Source organism: Mus pahari, chromosome 12 (genome assembly GCF_900095145.1).
Source record: "Mus pahari chromosome 12, PAHARI_EIJ_v1.1, whole genome shotgun sequence".
NCBI classification, from domain to species: domain Eukaryota; kingdom Metazoa; phylum Chordata; class Mammalia; order Rodentia; family Muridae; genus Mus; species Mus pahari.
Genome location: NC_034601.1, coordinates 32,076,991 through 32,096,630, shown reverse-complemented (window position 1 = coordinate 32,096,630; position 19,640 = coordinate 32,076,991). Strand labels below are relative to the sequence as shown.

Here is a 19,640-nt window from a genome sequence, read left to right as displayed (position 1 = left end):
GCTGAGCATTATTCAGCTTTCAACTCCTGGATCACCCTTGTCATTTTAATCAAACTCATCTTTGTGTTTCCTGAAGATCTGTCAGGCATTTTTCTCTTTTGCTCATTCTCTCTGAGGTTACTGAGTTCTTTTGTCTTTAAATGCCCTGAATTCTTTAAGACTGGTGGATTTGGGGTGCAAATACTTCCCTGGACTCTCCTATTTGTACTTTGTAATGAGATATGGACATATCAGGCTGGTATACAGCATAGGATGTGAGGGCTGGGTTGAGCTTTAAGGCCGGCTAAGGGTGGTATAAAGTCAGGTGGACACAGTGGGCTGTGCTGGCACACAGGATATACACATTAGTCCCTGTCTAGAATTTGGAGCACAGGTCTGGGGAGAAGTGTTAAAGAAGGTGTGGAAGGAGAATCAGATAAATTCACTGGCCTCAACCCACTAGAAAACTGAGAGCAGTACAGATTTTCTTCTTGAGAAACACAGTATAGCTGATATATATATATATATATGTGTGTGTGTGTGTGTGTGTGTGTGTGTCTATATATAATATCCCAAGGAATAATGAAACAGGGGTGGCAGTTCGTCCCTATAAATTCACCATTTAAGAATGGAGGAGTCAGGACTGAGAGTCTGGGCCATCTTCTGCCCAATTCCCCTCCCTACACATCCATCCAACTATATCTCATGAAGCAGGTATCTCTTTTCATCATGATTAACACACACAATCCTCTGATAAAGTACAAAGGTTTTTGATACTCTTAGACCAAATAGATTTTTAAAAATTAAAAACATTAATATAAATTTCTCATAAATTTATTTGAACAGCAAAAAGATATATTAGTTATGAGTAAAGAAATCCAATGTTTTGAGCCTGAGAATTCTCTTCATATCATACCACAAAAACAGACAGAGGCACTAAGGGGCTAGCTAGCAAAGGGGCGTTTTCCTGGCCTGGCAATATTAGGTTCAAGTGCAATCAATGTCTAAGCTGACAGACACTTCTTATGGGGAACAGCTCATTTTAGGAGTATTCTAAATCCTTCCTTGTTGGAATGGTGAGGAAAAGAACAAGCGGCAACAGTTCATGAAAACTCATTTCTAGATTCCTTTCACACATCTTACTACCTTATAGAATTTCAATTTGAGGTTTTAAAATTCTACTTCAGAAGTTTTTACTGTAGGAAAAGATCACACACACTGCATAACTCTAATGACTGGAACTGAGCACTGCCCGTGGCTCTTGGGGGATTATATTATGAGTGCTGGAGTCCTTGACAGGAATAAAAATGACCCTGAGGCAGCAGCTCTACTCCTTCACATTCTACACAGTTGAGGACCCAAAGTGCTAAGTGCATTTTTCAACCATATATTCTGAGACTGTTTAACACTCCAATAAATTATGAAAGGCAAATTCATAGATACTCTTTGAGAGTGAGGATAACTAATAAATCTCCCCTCACAACCTTGTGACACCACAGGGGCTGGACTGAGGTATACATTAGAAGCCCACTGGAGACCTGCTGGTTTAAGAGCAGGTGAAAGAGCAGACTCTATGCATTCTAAGTGACTATCCACCAGGCTGCTCTGGGGACCTGGTTAGCTGCACCATCACACATCAAAGTCCTTCAGCTCTCCCCAGCTGGCTCCTATTTTCACTTTCACTTTCAGCTTCACAGAAAGTTTTATAGCACATTCCATTTCATTCTTGACAATCTGAGCTACCTGCAAATAAAGAAAAGAGATTAATAAACTCCTTCCAATCAAAGGCTGTTCCCCAGCTCACCCACAGAGAAAGATAAACCAGACTGGTGCTCTACATTCAGTGTTGTTTACACACAGAAATGAGCCAGGCATTCAGACTACCCTGCACTGATGAGAGGTTCAGAACTTGGAAACCTCAGACAAACATGTCTGCATCAAGAATCCCCTTACTTTCAGTGTGAAAATGAGCATGCTTAGCTTTTCTCCCTATAGGGATTCAACGTTTATGCAGCCAGCCTGTGGTAGAGAGGATCCAATACATCGTGCATGGCAAAGAACCGGTCATTCTGACCCCCACCATCTGCTGCCTACATAGTAGACTGAAAAACATACCTGAACAACATCCTCTTCTGCCACTTCGTATAAAAGCTCATCGTGAAGTTGAAGGATGAAGAACCCCCCTCTCATGGGACACAACATCCCTTTAAGTTTTCTCTTGGGCAATAATCCTGCTCCAAGAAAAAGCAAAACTGAGCAGCATGTCATCAAACTAGAGAAAAGTAGAGTTTGTTTGATTTTGTTCTTAAAATTTCAAGTTTCTTAAAATTCCTTAACTAATATTTTAAAACACACAGGTCTTGGAACTATCAAGAAAATATTGGCTGCTGCCTAGCAGGTAAATTCAAATACCCAGTAACTTTGCTTGCAGAAAGAAGGAAGTAAACAGCTTCGGAAACTTCTCTAACCTGCTTCTCTAAGTGTCTTCACTTGAGAGGCATTACTGTAGAGAGCACTACTTCAGGTACAATCAATGTATTGGGCCACAGAGAATTCCTGCATGCGCAAAGTCAAACTCATAACAGCACTACAGATGCTTTTGCTGGGTGTGCCTTGTTGATCACCTCTCACAGATTAACATTTATGCATGATTAACAATATTAACATAGATATGCGATACAAAATGGCAGGAATCCATCATTTTATAAGTCAGACATCAAAGAGACTTACAAAGAAATACAAAATAAAGTTAACTTGGGACTAATTTTCTTCTGTTCCAAAAAGATTTACATTCATAAAAATGTGTTGCTTATGTGTGTACAGGTAAGGAGGGCAGAGGTGTTGGCTCCCTTGGAGCTGGAGTTACAGCCACTGTGAGCCTTTTGATGTGGGTGCTAGGAACAGAACCCAAGTCCTGTGCAAGAGCAGTACGCACTCTTAACCCTTGATCCATCTCTTCAGTGCCCCCCTTTTTATTTTTATTATTGTCTTAAATGTTAAACCAAGCCTAAAAATTCTTTAATTTCCAATGTGGTAACTATAGCATATATAATCTATATAAAAAATAATTCTTTGGTATCATTCATAATTTCCAAGCGTATAAAGACATCTGGTACCAAAATATTTTAAGATTTTTAGAAATGAAAAATAAAATACACCCTCCCCACACCCACCTTTCAGATGCAATCATTTTCACCATGTTAGATCTGCCAAGTAACTCACTGATAGACAAACCTGTTCGGTCATTCTGGAGCATACTTTCCCGATGACCGTGGGATTTGAAGGTTGAATGGAAGGTCTCTAATTGCTTCTGGATATTAACTGTGGCTATTTTGACTATATCAGCAGCTGATCCCTGAACTGTTGTGTTGATGGCCTGACGTTCAGCCTATAAATGACAATTACAGGTGCTCAATGATAGGTCTCAATTTGCCCTCGGTACCCACAAATCAGTGGTCATATCTGCATCAGAAGTTTGAAATGTGACCCAGGACATCAGCAGGTAGGTGGCATCCTACAAACAACAATCTCCAGCCCTAGCTGCTGGGCCATCCACATGGGACTAGACTATGCATAAGGTTGGATTGCGTTGGTTTAAGAATCTTCAACATTCAGTTAAGGATCCCTTTTAGCTGACTGAACAGAGAATGTATCTTTAGGTTGTAGGAAGCTGACAAGATCACATATCTGGGATCAGGAGCCAATTGGTAGACAAAGACCTGGTAAACAATCAGATTACAGAGAAAAGCCAGCTCTATGCATGCAGTTTATATGCACACACACACACACACACACACACACACACACACACGAAAAATAATCTGGCTTTAACAGTCTTGCTTCAAATCACTTCTGTACCTGGAATAGCATCCAAGTAATTCCATATTTCTGATCACTCTAGTCTCTTGAAAAAAAGCAACATAAACTCTCTCTGAATAAAAGTAGCATCATAAAAACTCAAATTACTTCCTTGATCTTTCATATGCAATGTGTAACACTCATCAAAAATTAACTAGGACAAGGAGTCAAGGCAGTATAAATGCTGTTTGTTTGTTTGTTTTACATAAAATTAATGAAAACAAAAGGCCCAGTTAACATGATTGCTTGGTCCTGTCATGTAAGACCCCCCCACCATGTCTCGTTTCTTGAAGAGCAGATGTCTGCACCACACTCCTGGGTTTCCTAACATCTAGAACCTGCTCTCTTTGACAACAGTGGAGATACAAAAGGGAAAAGAGATATGGTCTTTGTTCTTAAGAGACTAAGTCTTGTGGAGAGGTTGGTAGGAAAGAAAAGAAACCAGATAAGATGGTGGTGACAGTGACACAAGGTAGGATAATTGGTGGTGGCAGAGGCAGTGGGGGACTGGCAGAGTCTAAGCTGGGGAACAGATAGTCACAGCAGCTTGTTAAGTAGAACACTAATAACAAGCCTGTAAAAATTTAAAAGTTCTGCTAGAAAGGTACTTGTAGAAAAAACAAGTATGAGGAGAATTTGTGTCTCATTCCTGGTGGCCTCACTATATCATCACTTTGCCACACTAGCTTGGATTAGGGGTTATATTAATCCTTCTCCAGATGCCAATCAAGTTTTGGTTTGTATGTTATACCCTACACTGTGATGATGGGGATTCCAACCATTTAGACCGGACATAAGGATAAGCACATCTTTCTCATGGCCCACAGGAAGGATCTTACAGGGACGGGTCCTTCCGTTAAAAATCTTTCTAAAAGATGGTCCTTTCTTCTGTCTCAGCTCTGAACTTTGTCTCTGTAACTCCTGGGGATCCATCCCATATACAACCACCAAACCCAGACACTATTGCATATGCCAGCAAGATTCTGCTGAAGGGACCCTGATATAGCTGTCTCTTGTGAGGCTATGCCAGTGCCTGGCAAATACAGAAGTGGATGCTCACAGTCAGCTATTGGATGGAACACAGGGCCCCTAATGAAGGAGCTAGAGAAAGTACCCAAGGAGCTGAAGGGGTCTGCAACCCTATAGGAGGAACAACAATATGAACTAACCAGTACCCACCAGAACTGTGTCTCTAGTTGCATATGTAGCATAGGATGGCCTAGTCGGCCATCAATGGGAGGAGAGGCTCTGGTCTTGCGCAGATCATATGCTCCAGTACAGGGCCAGGAAGCAGGAGTAGGTGGGGTGGGAGGAGGGTACAGGGGACTTTCAGGATAGCATTTGAAATGTAAATGAAGAAAATATCTAATTAATTGGCTCTTTTAGTAAGATTTTTTTTCTTTTGCTTGTTTCCAGCACTCTGAACTTAGAATAGACATCAAGAATCTGTTCCAATACATATCTCCTCCATGAAACTAAATAACTGGGTATACAAAAAGGATGCTTTCATACATTGTTTGCTTCCATGATTTAAGATTTAAGACCTATGTTTCCATGAGGAACAATTACAGTGGTTATTTGAGTGAGATGATAAACAGTTTGAATAGCTGCTATGTATAGAGGCTGGACAGAGCAGATGTGATAAAAAGCCAGTTGTTATTAAGGACACATCAGTGTCCTAACAGCTTTGGATACCAGACAGAAGCTGTACAGTAGACACTGGCATGCAAAATTATGGAGAAATGACAGGACAAATTACATTAAAATTGGGGAATTTGGACAATAATAGCAGCTTAAATGTACATATAGCTAAAATATTTTTATTACTCCCTACAATTTAAAAACACTTTTGATAATCATTTAAGCAACTATCTTCACAGATCTATTACACTATGTTAAAGAAGTCCTGTTAATAACTTTGGATAACTAATAGCCTCTAGTAAAACAGTAAAAAGAATAAGTAAAACTAAGTATGCAAGTCTAACAATGGGAAAATGTTAGCAAACGTGTGACATGAGAAAGCAGGAAGTGGAAAGCTGAGCATGACGGTGTAGGTCTCCAGTCCCAGATATACAGGAGGCTGAGGCAGGAGCATCCCAATTTTAAGGCTTCCCTGTGTTATAAGGGTGAGCCTGGGCAACTTAGGCTCTCTTCGAGAGTTGTAGGAGGGAAGGAAGACACAGGGATGAAGATGGGAATATACTTCAGCATTAGAGTGCTTGCCTATTACGACTATGACCAAAAGTTCAACACCAGCCCTGAAAAAAAAAAGTATTACTTACAACCAGTCACCAAAACTAGTAAGTATCACGCTGAAGTATTAAGTGACCAGCTGCCTCTCATCACTCCAACAGTCCTTTATAAAACCAATGACCAACTCTGTTTATTCAAAAATCCAATTATGAAGAGTTCCTTAAAGGAACATTATAGTCTTTTTTGAATATTAAATGTCATTGAAATGTTAAAACTCAGAAAAATTTCAACATACGTGTGCTTTATGATAAGGATTGTCATCTTTGATTCCTGGCAAATATCTACGTCTTCCCAAAATTGTCTCAACAAATCCATTTTTTCTACAGTTCTTCACTGTGTCCTTCATGAAATGATTAATCCCTAAAAGAAAACACAAAAGCAGTTATAACCAAAACCTTCCTGTGTGTCACTGTATACAAACACAACAAAATCCCACAGGGCCTCCTGGTTTTCCTTTGTTCTTGTTCCTGACTCACAGCAGCCCTCGCTCCTCCTGTCACACAGTGTCATGACTAGATCATCTGCATTCATGTCCATTCTAACCTCTGGAGGCCTTAACTGCAGGTGTCATGTCCATGTGCTCCTGAATGTGGGGTTCCACCATCTCTTTCCCTCTCACCATTTCTCTGTCATACTCCTACTTCTTAAATTTCAATTCCAAGTTGGGGAGTGAGGGGTGGGGAACGTCATCTATAAAATGCCTCAGAATATGCACAACCACAAACCCACACAGACGTAGCTTGCAGAAAGTGGGCGGCATCTCAAAACCCTCACTGGATCACCTAAGACTCGGTGTGATTCTAGTCACTTTTACTTATTTTGAACAGTCTTCTATCTTTGCAAGAATTAAGGCAATTTTTACTCAAATTTGAGGGAAAAAAATCAGACACGTGGGGTGGTTAAAAAAAAAAAAAGGCACCTACAGTATCCCAATCCAACAGTAACTCCAGTTAAGCATGAACTGCCTGCTTTCAGCCATAGGAAGTTCAATCCTCTATCAGTGAGCAGCATCCACTGAGGATTGTGTGGCTCTCAGGATCAATACTACTTCTAGATGCTTTCCCCTTCTCCTCCACATCCAGGACAGGGATCAATCAAACTAGAGGAGACACTTTGCTTGGAAGACCTGACAAGGTGAGAAATAAATACATTCTCCTTCCTACCGGCTGCTCTCTGCCAGGTATGCTAAGAAGAACTGAAGCTCTGTGAGAACATGAATTAGGTCTCCTGTTTAGTGTTCCTTCTACAAGGCCCATGACTGTTTCAAATATGGTGAGTTATCTACAAAGCACAGTAGCTTCATCCCAGAGCCTCTCACTTCTGCATAGATCCATTCTGCCTTTTTTCCTGACAGTACTTTTATTACATGGCCAGTAGCTTTCTGAGTACTATGACTTCATTCTTGCAAATTAAAAACAAAACAATACAAACCTCTCATCAGCACAGGCTTTTTCAAGGCACTGCTGATTGGCCCCTTTTCTCATTCATTCATTCATTCATTCATTCATTCATTCATTTTTTTCATATATTACATACCAACCGCAGCTTTTCCCCACTCCTCTCCTCCCCAAACCTCCATCTTCTATATCTTGGCTGAAGCACAGAATACAGCTACTACATACAGCTGTCAAACTTCACAGAAGTATGTATATGAAAACAGTGACTTTAATTGCACATAAATTATACTTTGATAAGCTTTTAAAAGAGAAAATTTAAAGTATGTAAATTGCTTTATCATAACAGTCACTCAGAGTTTCTACCACAAATAATAAATGTTTTACTGTCAATCTAAAGCTATCTAAACCTCAAATACAAATCAACGTGCAGAGTTTGGAGGTAGGCACAGTGTACAGCACAGATAGCAAGTGTGCCTGCTTACATCTGACTCTGCCTTTATTTAAACAAGCTGATCTCAACAAATAATGACAGTAAGCTGCATGCTACTTGCCCTCAATAATTCCTGGTAAAACTTCTAATTAATAAATATTTAATAAATTTCTGTGGTATTAATTTAATTAATGTGGTGAGTAGCTATAAGACCCTTAACTTTCTTACCTTTATATCTGGACTTGAAAGAATCAATATAGCAAGCAGCATCGTTTTCTTTAATGCCCATCTGCTCTCCTAAAGACTTAGCTCCCATTCCATATATAATGCCATAGCAAATCTAAAAGGGAGACATTATGCTCAGTAAGTTGAAAGTCACAACCATATGAAACTTAAGAATACAGCGTTCATTAGAACTGATACCTTGGTAAACTTCTTATTTCACAGTGAAACAAATAAATAATTAGTGGGGTGGACCCACAGAAGCTGATGCCCAGCAAACATTTGGTCTGCCTTTGAGCATTACTTTGCATGTGTGAATAACAATATAAAGAGTGAGAGCAGTCAAAATAGGAAGGTTGATTTCTGTGTTTCCACCAGCCATTAGAGCAAGTTTTATTCCCCAGAGTATCTCAGTGGTGTCTGCTAAGGAGATGCCTAGAAGTCTGAAAAGAAAGTTTTGCAAATATTCCTGTTCTTGCCCACTGGTAAGACAGGAGCAAACAGTTTGAGAATAGGGGAAACTTCTCTAGAAAGAAATATCTTCAACTTAGAGCTGCCTAAAGTCTAACATCCCACAAATGCAAAGTTCATCTGGATTAAATATTAAACAAGCCAGTAGAATTTGCTGAAGAAGGCAGAGGCGAGAGGGCTCAGGGGTTAAGAGCACTGGTTGCTCTTCCAGAGGTCATGAGTTCAATTCCCAGCAACCACATGGTGACTTACAACCATCTGTAATTGGATCCAATGCCCTCTTCTGGTATATCAGTGACAGTATGTTCATATACATATAATAAATAAATAAATCTTTTTTAAAAAGTATTAAACAAAACCTTGGAAGTAAACTTTGGAAGCTATACAGTTATAGCAGGCCCTGCCTGGATTCATGCATGATCTTGCCACAGCCACCTGATCTTTTATATCTAAATGCTTTCATCCAAAACATGTAGATTTGTATTACGAGACTGATGGCAATAAAAAGTAATGACTTGTGGGTATTTAGGAAACTGACACAATGCAAGCTCTACATGAATGGTGAATAAAATATAAAAAGAGAACTTCCTGCTGGGTGGTGGTGGCCTTTAGTCAGGCAAGCAGAACTCTAAATTTGAGGCCAACTGGATCTACAGAGTAACCAGGTCAGCCAGATCAGAGAAAACCTGTCTCAAAACAAAACAACAATGAAAACCAACCAAACAACAGCATAAAGGATAACTTGCTTATCAGATAAAATGCTGTCAAACTACTAAAAACTTTTAATGTGACACGCTAGGGGAACTCCATCCTCTTTTCTTAATTAAATATTCTGTGGGATTTTAAAATCTGTTTTAAGATAGGGTCTCACTGTGAAGTTCTGGCTGGCCTGACTTGCTATGCAGATCAGAATGGCCTTGAATTCAGGACTCTGCAGAGGCCACCTCCAACATGCCTGCCTGTGCCCTGGAGCATGGCAGTGTGTGTCACCACACCAGGCCAAGAGCTTTTTTACTTTAATCCTCCATTTATTCTTCCTTCTGACTTTTAAAACTATTTTCTTGTGATTCCAAGTGTACTTGTCTGCTTTAGTTTAGTGTGGCCTGAAATTTCCACAAAACTTGGGGATTAAATCACTTGGTGCATATTGAGACAGAGCAGACACTGAGCATGTTCTCAGCCAAATCAGGGCAGCATTGATGAACACAGACCACATCTCCCTGGAAAACTAGATTCAGAAGTCAGATATACTGACTAATGTTACCTACTTCTCTACCACTCAAATACATGTAAACAAGTGTCTAACTTTAGGTCTGCTCTCTCTTCTATAAAACGGGGATATAAATGACACCTGTCTCAAGAGTGGGTTAAACTAGTAATTATCTTATATTCCATTTTGTTACAATCACTGGCATCCAATATTTCCTCATCTTATATTTATCACTTTTGTTCTTTTCCTATATGTCCAGTACTCATGTACATTTATTAACATATTTATATACATATATATCTTACTAGACTCCACATATCAGAGTAAATATGCATGTTTTTCTTTCTGAGATTGTGTGGCCTCATTAATATTATATATTATATGTTCTTTATATTTTCCTCCAAGTTTTTAACATCATCTTTTCTTTAGAGTCGCACTGTATTCAAATGTATTCACATAACAAATTTTTATTATTTATCATTTTTCATGGGCAACAATAGCAGTAATAAACTTTGTCTTTACATATGAAAAAAAAAAGAGTGGGTTATAAGGGTCAATTACTAAGGGTTTGACTCTTGCTAAGTGCAGATTCAGGAAAGGAGGAACAGAGCTAGATTTTTAAACAGGGGGACAGGTGTTGGTACTGAGCCGCACTGGAGAGATGAAGCATTTCCCACCAGCAAAGTCTGGCATGAGAGGGAACCTAGAGCAGGTCTCTGGAAAATGCCATCTGACTTCCCGGGGTGTGCGGATGGGAAATGTTGGTATTACTCTGGCTAGGAAATAGTAACATGACATTTGTCATGTCTGTGACTAACAATGACCCAATGCAAAAATGCAAGACAGATGCTGAACAGCTCAAAGCTCCGTCATCCATTATAATCCAGTTCTATTTTCAAAACCATTAGAGAGTACACTCAATACAATGCACTTTGGCTAGATGCTGTGAGAAAATATAAAAAATTTTGTCAAGACATTTACTGATTAGAGATTTAAAACCCACATTCTTCCTCATGTATAACAACTACCTCACCATCCCTGCCACTGCAGATAAACACCTACCGAGTACCAGACACCATGACTAGCCACAGCAAAGACTTAAACACACAGGCCTTTCTTGACACTAAGTGGCCCACAGAGCTTAGTTTAATAAATACCATGAGACCAATAAATGTGACTTGAAAGATCCAGAGAGAAACCATTCCTCAAATGAAACTGTTGTGAGCATTTAATGAATTCTTTCTGTTATATGACGCTCGCGCACTAGGTTCACCTGCTTTGCGTGCTGCCTCAGATCGTCACCAACAGCATCAGGCTCGATCATCTTCCACTCGGCAGCAATGCTCCTGAACACATCCGCTCCTGTGTTTAAGACTTGAATGAGGCGACAATCACGAGACAAGTGAGCCAGGATCCTCAGTTCAAGCTGAGAGTAGTCAGCAGCCAGGATCAACCCACCTGAAAAGCACGCTCCTTTAAAAGCTAGTACAGCTCACACTGCAAGTGAGCAAGATGGCAGATATGTAGCTGTATAACTGTAAGGTTGTGTGTTCAAAGTTAAAGCCTTACTTCAAGTTCAATAAAGTTCGTTTCTGTGCATTAGGTTTGTAAATTTTCACTTGTCTGTAATATATATGAATGTGGGGCATTGGGCGAAACACAGACAGTCTGGTTTCCAATCGAGCTGAGGTCTGAACCCCGGGACCCAGTGGTGATGATTCACCTACATAGGATGGAAGGAGTTCTCTCATGTTCCTGGAAACTCTGGCTCCTGTCGAAGTTACTGCCCCCCACAACCCCCACAGGAGAAGCATGGTTAGTAGTCACATAGGCAATGTCCCAAGCTTCTGACCTTTAGGCTAGACTTCTCCCAGTTACCTAGCAACAGTAAAGATAGCAGCATACCATAAAAAGGGCTGTTTGGCCCCTCCTCACTCTCTCACTCCTCTCTCACTCTTCCTTTTACTCCCCTTACTCTCCTCTCACCTCACTCTCCCTCTTACTCTCTAGCCTTTTCTTCTCTCTCTCTCCTTTTCCCCTTTCTCTCCTCTTGGCCATGGCCAGTCTCAGTCTCTCTCTCTCTCTCTCTCTCTCTCTCTCTCTCTCTCTCCCCCCCTTGCCTTTCTATAATAAAGCTCTAAAACCATAGACTGTCTGATCAAGGCCTGCTACACAGACTCTCGCCTATGTGGGAACCTCTCTCCCTCAGCCCTCTCCCCTATAACCCTGGGCCTACAGGGTGTCTCTCCGGGGCCCTGGTTGGGGACTGCCCATTGTCCACCTCCCATACAGTGGGGTCAGTGGCTTAGATACCCACTCGGGCCTAGTGGAAAGAGTCTGGCAGTCCTCGTACATCCACCTGCCCAGAGCATAGGAGAAACTCTGGCTGGATGTGGGCTATCCTCCTGCCCCCCTCAGTCCCCAGCCCCCTTTAGTTCCCACATATGAAGCCACACCTATTATCTGTCCTTTGACAATGGGTGCCTTGCTCAGTATTCCCACAGCACCTAGCACACAATCTACAACAGTTCTCTCATGCTTCTCCTGCCCCTTATGGTAAGAGACTTAAATTTCCCTTTATACTACAGAAAATCTATACACAACAGGATAACAGAAAACTTCTCATAGATCATACCCATAAGAGATGGCTGTTGATGACTGGGATTCAAGCAGGCTCGCAGAGGTCAGGAGGCCATGTCTGACCTAGGTCCTCTGCATATATGTTATGGTTGTATAGCCTGGTGTTCTTGCAGGACTCCTAACAGTGGGAGTGGGGGTGTCTCTGCCTCTTGCCTGCCTTTGTGTCTCCTTTTCCTCACATTGGGTTGCCTTATCCAGCCATGATGGGAGAATATGTGACTGGTCTTATTGTAACTTTTTATGGTATGTTTGGCTGATGTCCTTGGGAGGCTGCTCTTTTCTGTGGGGAGGAGGAGGGGATGGATCTGAAGGAAAGGAGATTGGGGGAGGAGACTGGAGGAAGGGAGGGAGGGTAAAGTGCAGTTGGGATAAATAATAAAATATACTTAATATCTCTAAAAAAGAGAAATGTCTGTTGAATAAATAAGTAATGGACAAAGTGGTGTGCAGTAAGTGTATGTTAAGTGTGCTTTGGTTCAACAATATCAAATATATTCAGTGAAAAAAAATCAAGTTAGCAGTTGGAAAAGAAAAGAACTAAGGGAATAAGACAAGCTTCTTTGGACTACAAAGAGCTTGATAAGAAGACTTCCAGCCCAAAAAACAAAGATTATGATCAAAGTAGGAAAAGATATTTTAGCTGCTACTACAGAGGACGTGTGGTTGCTAAAAATCCATAACAGACTTTATACATAAGTTCACTGAAATAACAGACAGAAGAGCCTCAAGTACAATAAAAACACTGAATTTCACTCACAATAAGAGGACTGGAAATTAAACCTATAGCCAGTAATAAATTTCTTCACTTAAAATGACAACATGCAGAAATCTTCCCAACATACTCAGGTAAGTGTGCAAGGCACACTCAGATGCTAATCCTGGGAAGCAAAAGGTCAGCCTTCTGCCCATCGGCAGCAATCGGGCACTGACACGATTGGGCTGATTGTAATCTGTGACTCAGCAAACAAACTGATAGACTATGGTGCAAACTGAGCACACACAGGTTAAACTGGGTTATAGTCCCACTTCTTATTTTGTTTTGAGGCAAGGACTCACTATGTAGCTATGCTAGGCCTAGAACTCACAGATCTGCCTGCCTCTGCTAGGATTGAAAATGTGCACCACCAGGTCCATCTATTCCCATTTCTTACTGATAAGCACAAGCCTTTAATATAAAAATGTTAGGTGAAAAGACCAAATACAGAAGTATATACAGAATGATAACTCTCAGGTAAAAGTCAAGAGACCACATAGCCAAAGCTATATATATCTGCAAAAGAAATCCTGGCAAATCTATAATAATTATTTAATGAAATAAACAACAGTGAAGAACTGTCTGAGGAAGGAGGTGATAAGGTGAATAGCTGTGGTTTTTGAATAGCACCTCTGCAAATCCTGCAGGATGGGGTGTTCCCTCTGATCTGAGGAAAGTGAGACTATAGCTTGGGCCTATGAGGCAGACAAGCAGAACTAGCAAGAATTCAGAAAGGAGTTGTGCATCAAATGAGCACTAAAACACACACAGGAATCCCTTTGCCACTAATGTGGGTTGCAAACAAGTTTATCCTTCAAAGCAATCCTTCTAAAAAGATGAACCTGCTTTGTCAAAGGCCTTCTGTGCTCTGTAGGATCTGGTGAGAATTTTCAAATATTGGAACTTGGGAAATCTGTACAAAGTGGCAACTAGGAAACTTCAAATCCTGAGCGTGCTGCACACTAAATTACTATTGAGCAATATGGCTTTTAAATCCAGCCATGCTCTGTCCTCTTCTATGGGTTAGACTGGACTTTGTATGCTGATAGTTCACACTTACCAAGCCAAGCTGTCAACAAAGTTACCTCACCAGATTGTGAGTTCATTATGGAAGGGTAGTTCCTGACAGAACTTGTAACAATTTTATTTACCTGGACTACCCACTGGCAAAGAGAAAGAAAAATGGGCACCATAATCATAGGGTAATTAAGGAGTTGGGTTACAACCTCCAGGTAGTTTGATGATAAGCAAGTGTGGGACTTAAGGCTGAAGTTTGCCTGGCAGCCATCATGCAGTAGGAAGCAGGCAGACATGATTAGAAAGCAAGAACCACAGGAGCAGACATCTCACAGACAGGAACGCCCAGCCCAGTGCTATTCCAAGTCAGAGGAGGCAAGTGAGGTAAGAGGCACTTCCTCACCAGTGAGGCCCCACACAGAAGCAAAGGCAAACAAGGATGGACAGAATCAACTACATTTTGCAGAGGCTTACTGAGAGCATCAGCACACAGCACTACTGAGATAAGCCACAGTGGCACTGGGGTGGGCACAGCATCAAGCACAGGAGAGAGGGAGGGCATAATGTACACCTCTGAATCCTACTCACAATTCAGGACTCCTCAGTGCCTATAAACAACCCATAGCAACAAGGAGGCCCTTACCTGGGAAGGGCACGAAGGCATGGCGCATGCTCACTGAAAACGGCACCCCTCTATCTGAGGCCTTCTCCTCCATCAGTGTTCTGTGCCCGGAATGCAGGCCATGAACCTTCTTATCTTGTTCTCTGTCGTACAAAGAAAATCATCAGCTAGAACATTACAAGTCTCAGATCCATGCAAGGTCTGATTTACAATAAAAATAGTATTCCTATCAAAGAAACCTAAATAACCTAACCTGAAACCCACTCCAAAGTGTAAGACATTAGAGCCTGTTAGCACTCAGTAAAACATGGAGCTACTTCTGTAAGCACCACCCCATAAACTGCTTCTGAGAAACCTCAACCCCATTTAACTGCACAAACCTCTAACCAGACCTAATGTAAACTATCTAGCTGCTTTCTCTTATCAAGTGCAGGTGGGGGCAAGGGACACTGTTGACATGGCTAGCCCCTGCACTTCCATACTTGGCAAACCACACTGTGGTGGGAGCATTAACTCTAGGGCAGGTATGCTTCTTTACCATCAACCAGCTTCATCCATCACAGGATTTGAAATGGATGACGTCTAGAACCAAATGGTCCGTCTGGAATATAAACCATTGCACTGTTTTACACAATAGGGTCTTTAGAGCCATCACACTCTCGAAAGAACAATGTCAGTACAGAGAAATGAAGCTTACATGGCCATTGGGAACCGGCCTTTGCCTGGAGCTTGAGAAGGTGGGCTCTCCCTTACTAGTGTTGGCATTTTAATCTCAAAATCTCTTGGCACATTCTGGATATTGGGTTCTGTAAAGGTTATCCGTCCTAAAAATCAGGAAGAAAAACAATTAGAAAAATAAACCTGACAATCACTAACTGATAGCTTTTGTAGCTCGGAATGATCTGTTAATCCAGCTGGGGCTGGCAGGATGGTTCAATGGGTAAAAGCACTTGCTTTCTAGCCTGACAACACAAGTCAGATCTCCAGATTTCACACGGTAGGAGACAACTGACTCTCACAGTTGTCCGTTTACTCCTACAAAAGTGACATGAAGCAAATGAATGCATAATGTACACACTCACAACAAATAAATGTAATAAAAGCATCTTAAAAGCATACTCAACAATGCTAGGCTGAGATTATTCAAGTTTTCTGCATTTTCACAGATTAATAGTAAGCACAAGGTCCTATAGTACTACCGGAAGATCCAGCAATACGATTCCTGGGCATACACTCAGAAGATGTTCCAACTTGTAATAAGGACACATGCTCCACTATGTTTATAGCAGTCTTATTTATAATAGCCAGAAGCTGGAAAGAATCCAGATGTCCCTCAACAGAGGAATGGATACAGAAAATGTGGTACATTTACACAATGGAGTACTACTCAGCTATTAAAACAATGAATTTATGAAATTCTTAGGCAAATGGATGGATTTGGAGGATATCATCCTTAGTGAGGTAACACAATCACAAAAAAACACATATGATATCCACTCACTGATAAGTGGATATTAGCCCAGAAACTTAGAATATCCAAGATACAATTTGCAAAACACATGAAACTCAAGAAGGAAGATCAAAGTATGGATACTTCACTCCTTAGAATGGGAAACAAGAGACCCATGGAAGGAGTTACAGAGACAAAGTTCGGAGCTGAGACAGAAGGAAGGACCATCCAGAGACTGCTCCACCCGGGGATCCATCCCATATACAACCACCAAACACAGACACTATTACATATGCCAGAAAGATTTTGCTGACAGGACCCTGACATAGCTCTCTCTTGTGAGGTTATGCCAGTGCCTGGCAAATATAGAAGTGGATGCTCACAGTCAGCTATTGGATGGAACACAGGGCCCCTAATGAAGGAGCTAGAGAAAGTACCCAAGGAGCTAAAGGGGTCGGCAACCCTATAGGAGGATCAACAATATGAACTAGCCAGTACCCCCAGAGCTGTGTCTCTAGCTGCATATGTAGCACAAGATGGCCTAGTTGGCCATCAATGGGAAGAGAGGCCCTTGGTCTTGTGTAATACAGGGGAATGCCAGGGCCAGGAAGCAGGAGTGGGTAGGTTGGGGGTCAGGGTGGGCGGAGGGTATGGGGGCTTTGAGGATAGCATTTGAAATGTAAATGAAGAAAATATCTAATAAAAAAATAAAAAAGGTCCTTCTGAAAGTAATCGGCTACAACAGTGTTCTCTTCATTCAGCTAGCTCTCTAGAAACAATGCATTAACAGGAACACCCTGGTAAACTGAGCTATCTATGCCTATCACAGAATGAGCAAGGGAGCATGACAACAGGAGCAGACACACCAGCCAACCTCAGAGCAGACACACCAGCCAACCTCAGNGAGCAGACACACCAGCCAACCTCAGAGCAGACACACCAGCCAACCTCAGGAGCAGACACACCAGCCAACCTCAGGAGGCACGCTGCTAGTGCCGGGCAGCTGGGGTCAGGGCACAAGACACAGCACCTGCAATAGAGCAGGTGGACACTGACAAGGACAACTGGGACCAGTGACTGGGATCTACTCCAGTGAGAGGCAGCCTCACCTCAGCACCGTCATTCAAGAGTCAGCAACAACACTGACACATTGGGACACTAGAAACAGATATGATCGATTTTCTACTAGGTAAAAACAACTTTAAAAATAGTTTCTCAAAAAATATATTGGTGTGACTCTAAACAAACAAGTGAAAGATCTATATGAAAATAACTTCAAGTCTCTAAAGAAAGAAACTGAAGAAGATCTCAGAAGATGGAAAGATTTCCCATGCTCATGGATCGGCAGGATTAATATAGTAAAAATGGCCTTACCAAAAGCAATCTATAGATTCAATGCAGTCCCCATCAAAATTCTAACTTAATTCTTTACAGAGATATAAACAGAAATTCTCAAATTCATTGAGAACACCACCACCACCACCACCAACAACAACAACAAAAAACCCAGGATAGTGAAAACTATTCTCAACAATAAGAGAACTTCTGGGGCAATCACCATCCCTGACCTCAAGCTATATTACAGAGCAATCTGCTTGTGGACGTTGTACATCGTGGTGCGCACTAGGCTCCGCACCACGATGTACAACGTCCACAAGCAGAGGCTGAAGATGTAACTCAGAAGTAACATGCTACACACACACACACACACACACACACACACACACACACACACACACACACACACACGGTATTGGTACAGAGACAGGCAGGAAGATCAATAAAATGGAATTGAAGACCCAGAAATGAACCCACACACCTATGGTCACTTGTTCTTTGACAAAAAAAGCTAAAACCATCCAATGGGGAAAAAAGACAGCATATTCAACAAGTGGTGCTGGCTTCAGTGGCAGTCTGCATGCAGAAGAATTCAAATTGGTCCATTCTTATCTCCCTGTAGAAAGCTCAAGTCCAAGTGGATCAAGGACCTCCACATAAAACCAGATACACTGAAACTAACAGAAGAAGTAGGGTAGAGCCTTGAACACATGAACATAGGGGAAATTTTCCTGAACAGAACAATAGCTTATGCTCTAAGATCAACAATAGACAAATGGGACCTCATAAAATTGCAAAGCTTCTTTAAGGCAAAGGACACTGTCAATAGGACAAAAAGGCAAGCAATATATTGGGAAAAGATCTTTCCCAATCCTACATCTGATAGAGGGCTAATATCTAATATATACAAAGAACTCAAGAAGTTAGACTCTAGAAAACCAAATTCCCATTTTAAAAAATGAGGAACAGAGCTAAAAAGAGAATTCTCAAATGAGGAATACCAAATGGCTGAAAAGTACCTAAAGAAATGTTCAACATCCTTAGTCATCACAGAAATGCAAANCAAAACAACTCTGAGATTCTACCTCATACCAGTTAGAATGGCTAAGATCAAAAACCTCAAGTGACAGCAGATACTGGCGAGGATGTGGATGGAGAAAGAAGAACAATCCTCTATTGCTGGTGGGATTGCAAGCTGGTATAACCACTCTGGAAATCAGGAAAACTGGGTATAATACTACCTGAGGACCCAGCTATACCACTCCTGAGCATATACCAAAAAGATACTCCAACATATAACAAGGACACATGCTCCACTATGATCATAGCAGCCTTATTTATAATAGCCAGAAGCTGGAAAGAACCCAGATGTCCTTCAACAGAGGAATGGATACAGGAAATGTGGTACATTTACACAATGGAGCACTACTCAGCTATTAAAAACAATGAATTCATGAAATCCACAGGCAAATGGATAGATCTAGAAAATATCATTCTGAGTATATAGCCCAGTCACAAAAAAACACACATGGCATGCACTCCTAATAAGTGGATATTAGGAAAAATACCCATGATACAACTCACAGACCATTTGAAGCTCAAGAAGAAGGAAGACCAAAGTGTGGATGCTTCAGTACTACTTAGAGGGGGGAACAAAATAATTATGGGAAGTAGAAGGTAGGAGGGACATGGGAAGGAGAGAAGAGGGGGAGGAAAAAGGGGGTGCGGGAACAGGTATGGGAAGGAGATGGGGAGATGTACAGAGAGTCAGGACATTGAACAGAGGTGTATGGCAATGGGGGATGGGGAATTGGGGGTAGCCACTAGAAAGTTCCAGATGCCAGGAAAGCAAGAGGCTCCCAGGACCCAACGGGGATGACATTAGCCAAAACACCCAACAGAGGGGAGCGAAAACTTGTAGAGACCATATCCAGAGGTTAGGCACGGCCCCCAGTTGAGGGATGGGGCCACCCACCCATCTCAAAAATATTAACCCAGA

General features: G+C 41.4%; 1 protein-coding gene across 2 annotated transcripts in view; it reads right to left on the bottom strand.

Moving 5' to 3' along the window:
• Positions 1-799: 799 nt before the first annotated feature.
• The window catches only part of Polq (DNA polymerase theta), an 88,023-nt gene continuing 69,182 nt past the window's right edge, over positions 800-19,640 (bottom strand). For both annotated transcript variants that reach the window (XM_021209138.1, XM_021209139.1), the window contains 8 exons: positions 15,551-15,677; positions 14,875-14,996; positions 11,094-11,278; positions 8,146-8,257; positions 6,326-6,450; positions 3,214-3,367; positions 2,095-2,210; positions 800-1,722 (listed from right to left, as the gene is read on the bottom strand). In XM_021209138.1, the coding sequence (XP_021064797.1) occupies positions 1,609-1,722; positions 2,095-2,210; positions 3,214-3,367; positions 6,326-6,450; positions 8,146-8,257; positions 11,094-11,278; positions 14,875-14,996; positions 15,551-15,677 (1,055 nt within the window). In that variant the 3' untranslated portion in view covers positions 800-1,608. The remainder of the gene's footprint in view (positions 1,723-2,094; positions 2,211-3,213; positions 3,368-6,325; positions 6,451-8,145; positions 8,258-11,093; positions 11,279-14,874; positions 14,997-15,550; positions 15,678-19,640) is intronic.